General features: G+C 53.1%; 2 protein-coding genes and 3 non-coding genes across 5 annotated transcripts; 2 read left to right on the top strand and 3 right to left on the bottom strand.

The window, feature by feature from the left end:
- Positions 1 to 123: 123 nt before the first annotated feature.
- On the bottom strand, positions 124 to 203 carry Pmar_PMAR009485. The gene has a single exon. It is a non-coding gene; the product is annotated as a tRNA-Leu (tRNA).
- A 121-nt stretch (positions 204 to 324) lies between these two features.
- Pmar_PMAR009484 lies at positions 325 to 404 on the bottom strand. The gene has a single exon. It is a non-coding gene; the product is annotated as a tRNA-Leu (tRNA).
- A 187-nt stretch (positions 405 to 591) lies between these two features.
- Pmar_PMAR009483 lies at positions 592 to 671 on the bottom strand. Its single transcript has one exon. It is a non-coding gene; the product is annotated as a tRNA-Leu (tRNA).
- A 545-nt stretch (positions 672 to 1,216) lies between these two features.
- Pmar_PMAR009482 (hypothetical protein) lies at positions 1,217 to 2,284 on the top strand (the record flags this gene model as incomplete). The annotated part of the gene is made up of 1 exon (XM_002775094.1): positions 1,217 to 2,284. The coding sequence occupies one exon, from the start codon at positions 1,217 to 1,219 to the stop codon at positions 2,282 to 2,284; it is 1,068 nt and encodes a 355-aa protein (XP_002775140.1).
- A 259-nt stretch (positions 2,285 to 2,543) lies between these two features.
- Positions 2,544 to 3,452, top strand: Pmar_PMAR009481 (hypothetical protein; the record flags this gene model as incomplete). The annotated part of the gene is made up of 1 exon (XM_002775093.1): positions 2,544 to 3,452. The coding sequence occupies one exon, from the start codon at positions 2,544 to 2,546 to the stop codon at positions 3,450 to 3,452; it is 909 nt and encodes a 302-aa protein (XP_002775139.1).
- Between the last annotated feature and the right edge of the window lie 180 nt (positions 3,453 to 3,632).

Genomic DNA, 3,632 nt, shown 5'->3' with positions numbered 1-3,632 from the left:
AAATGGTTGAACGGATTCTGCGAGGTGCGATGGCACAATATCGATCAAAAGGTTTTGGTCTTGCACTACCTCGCTTCTGAAAGGGTCTCGGTTCTTAATATAAGACCAGTCAGGTATATAGGCTGACAGCTGTGGGGTTCGAACCCACGCCCTTTCGGACTGGCGCCTTAAGCCAGCGCCTTAGACCACTCGGCCAAACTGTCGATGAGTGCTTCAAAAATCATAGCGGAGAAGATGCGTTACACTATAGGACATGACACAAAAACGGTTTCGAACCGTTTCCGCGGAATGCGTTCTTCATCAAATCACACGAAAAGAATTTTCTAACAGCTGTGGGATTCGAACCCACGCCCTTGCGGACTGACGCCTGAAGCCAGCGCCTTAGACCACTCGGCCAAACTGTCGATGAGTGCTTCAAGATTCATAGCCGAGGTGATGCATCGCTCTGCCAAACCAGAGGACACAAAAAATGGATTGAACGGATTCTGCGAGGTGCGATGGCACAATATCGATCAAAAGGTTTTGGTCTTGCACTACCTCGCTTCTGAAAGGGTCTCGGTTCTTAATATAAGACCAGTCAGGTATATAGACTGACAGCTGTGGGGTTCGAACCCACGCCCTTTCGGACTGACGCCTAAAGCCAGCGCCTTGGACCACTCGGCCAAACTGTCGATGAGTGCTTCAGGATTCATAGCCGAGGTGAAGCATCGCTCTGCCAAACCAGAGGACACAAAAATGGGTTGAACGGTTTCTGCGAGGTGCGATGGCGCAATATCGATCAGAAGGTTTTGATGCAAGGTCAAACATGGAACCTCCAGTCACAAAGGGACTGGTGGTGAAACAGGTTTGACCGGTCAAAATCCACGCCGAGCAAGCTCCGACTCCGGGCGGAGGGCAGAAAAAATGCGCCGCTCCAGAACACAATTGTTCTTGCGTGCATAGCTCGAAATCGATCAACCATTGCAGCTGGTGCAACATACTCAATTGTATGTTGAGCAAGCCGACAGAAACTCGTATCTGTCAGCTTGGCTCAAGAGACAAGCAAGGGCTTGCTCTTCACGGTTCGTAGACCGTCTGTGAGGTGACCGATCGCCCGGTATGGTCACCTCCCGCCCCTTGGTTGGGTGATCTGGGCTCGGATGCCCTTGGAACAGGTTATTCACGATGATCCGGGGTTTTACGCAGCCTCGTCTCTTCAGTGATTTCATTTCTCCTTATGGCAGATCGAGACATCTCCGAACGAGAATCAGCTGCCGCTCGAGAGGCAGTCGTCAGCGCTGCTCGCCGAGTCGAAGAGTCTATCGGTTCAAGGTCGAGAAGGGCGTCTCGTTCTTCGGTCCCCGCCGCCCCCTCTACCGCCACAAGCAACAACAACAACAACGACGATGACGCCAACAACGACAATACCAAAAACACTACTGATATTGCCAACTCCAGCCCCTCAAACGTTCATGAAGGCGCAAACAACGGCATCGAGCATGCCGCTAACGAGAGTCGTGAGGAGGCTCCCCTCGACAACGCCAACGAGGCTGATGGGGACCCTCTTAATGCTGGTCTCACCTCGTCTCTTCACGACAAGCTGTGGGATAAGGAGGTGATCCAGGTCATCCACAACCTCACCAGCGGGGGAGGTCGTCCTTCCAACAGTGAGAAGCAACAGCCGGTGGTGACGTTAGCCGATCTCTTCAAAAAGGCACCTCACCTAAGGGGCATCTCCTACGACTTGCACCCCTCTGACCGCTATATTCAAGAAGTCTGCTGGGCACCACCTGGGGTGGCAAGAACTGTGCATCTATTGACGACACCACTCAGCAAGTTCGCCTCTGAGAACGAGAAGATCGATGAAGATAACCTATTGATGTCGGATATGGTGGTCTGTCTGATGCGTTGGGCCTTCTCGACAGCCCTGCTATCAACCTACTTTCCCGACTCTCCCACTGTCGAGATAAGTTGGCTTATGAGCCACCTCACCAACACCATGTTCGCAGTCAACTCTCTTTCCTTCTCGTCTCGTCAGGGCGGTCCTGTAGCTGGATTATTCTATCACAGCAAGACCTGCAACAGAGTCGCCGAGGCGCTTCGACGAGGGGGAGACCCGGCCAATGAACTAAGACTCCTCTCGGACTTCTCCGAAAATGATGCTCTGGGGGCCTGCAACGACGCCATAAGCCACAAGGAGAAGAAGAACAAGTCGTGGTGGGGCTCAAACGCCGGTTATCGCAATAGTTACAGTGGGAAGAGACCTCGTAAAGAAGCCGACAAGACGAAGGGACCCCCCAAGTGAGCACCCCACCTCACTCTCCTCACATCACCAGTTCGCACTCGCGAGTGCGTTGTTCCCGGTGGATAGTATCCACTGGATACTCCTCTTCTTTCCCTACTATGATATGTTGTTGAGTTGAGTAGTACCGAGGGGGATCACTCATCGATAGACACTGTCTCTATCAAGCTTATTCTTCCCAATGGGGAAACGTCGGCATCAATGGAATGCCAGAGCTCCTCGTGGGAAGAAAGCCCACACAACCCCGACTCGTCTAAGGGCCATGGCTATAGACGCTCTCACTGAGATCATGGCGAAAGAGGGTCGGGATGAGCCCATATCCTATTACAGTTCCGCTAAGGTCGACACTGCAAAAATTCGGGAATTTTCGGTGGATGGAGACGCCAAAGCCCACGCAGCTCAAGATCGAGTCAGGGCCCATCCGCTTGACGGCAAACCCTCGCTACCGGACTCTCTGTTGGCGGCGATTGACTACCAATCTTCGGCGACCAGTGAGGCCGTCAACAAAAAGAGGCACAGCCTCTTAGGCTCTCTGCGAGCCAGGGCCTCCGAGTTAGGGCCTACAGCCGAGATCTGGCGCTGCCAGATGGACCAAGGAGTCCGCTCCATAAGTGGCCACCTGAACCTACCTCTCTTAGAAGAGTTCATACAGCTGACACAATACTCGGATACCCAGCTGGCGAAGGACATACAACAGGGTCTGCCTGTGATCGGCAAGATGCCAGAGATAAAGGGGGTCTTCGCCCCGCTCAAGTCAAATCCTGACCCAAAGGAATCCAATAAGAAGAAGACGAAGAAGAAGAAAAAGAAGAAGAGGTTGACAGCATCTCAGCTCTTGGACGAAGCCTCGTCATCCATGAGGAAAACCCTGAACGAGATCCGTCTAGGAGAATTCGACGAGGAGATTTGGGCAGCCACTCTAGCTGAGGTAGAGTCGGGACTCATGGAGGGCCCATACAGCCACGAGGAGGCATTCCAGAGGTTCGGTCGCCACGTCATCTCTAAGCGCTTTCCGGTCAGACAACCGGATAAGACGAGATTATGCGACGACTATCGCCGGAGTCAGGTTAATGCAGCCACCGAATATACCCAGCGTATCACTCTCCCGACTCATCATACGTTGGAGGTGGCATGGAGGAAAATGTCTAAGCACGACCTGGCGAGCCTATGACGATTTACAAGTCGGATCACGCGGCAGCTTACCGACAAGTACCCACTGACCCTAATGAAGCCCCCTTCCAACTCATCTGCGTAAAAGGACCCGATGGCGAGCCGGCCATATTCCGACATCTGGCCCTCTCGTTTGGAGCCAGCTCGAGTGTGTGAACTATTGCAGACTCTCTCAATGCCT

This window comes from Perkinsus marinus (assembly GCF_000006405.1).
Source record: "Perkinsus marinus ATCC 50983 genomic scaffold scf_1104296956702, whole genome shotgun sequence".
Lineage (NCBI taxonomy): Eukaryota > Perkinsozoa > Perkinsida > Perkinsidae > Perkinsus > Perkinsus marinus.
This window is presented reverse-complemented; position numbering and strand designations above follow the sequence as displayed.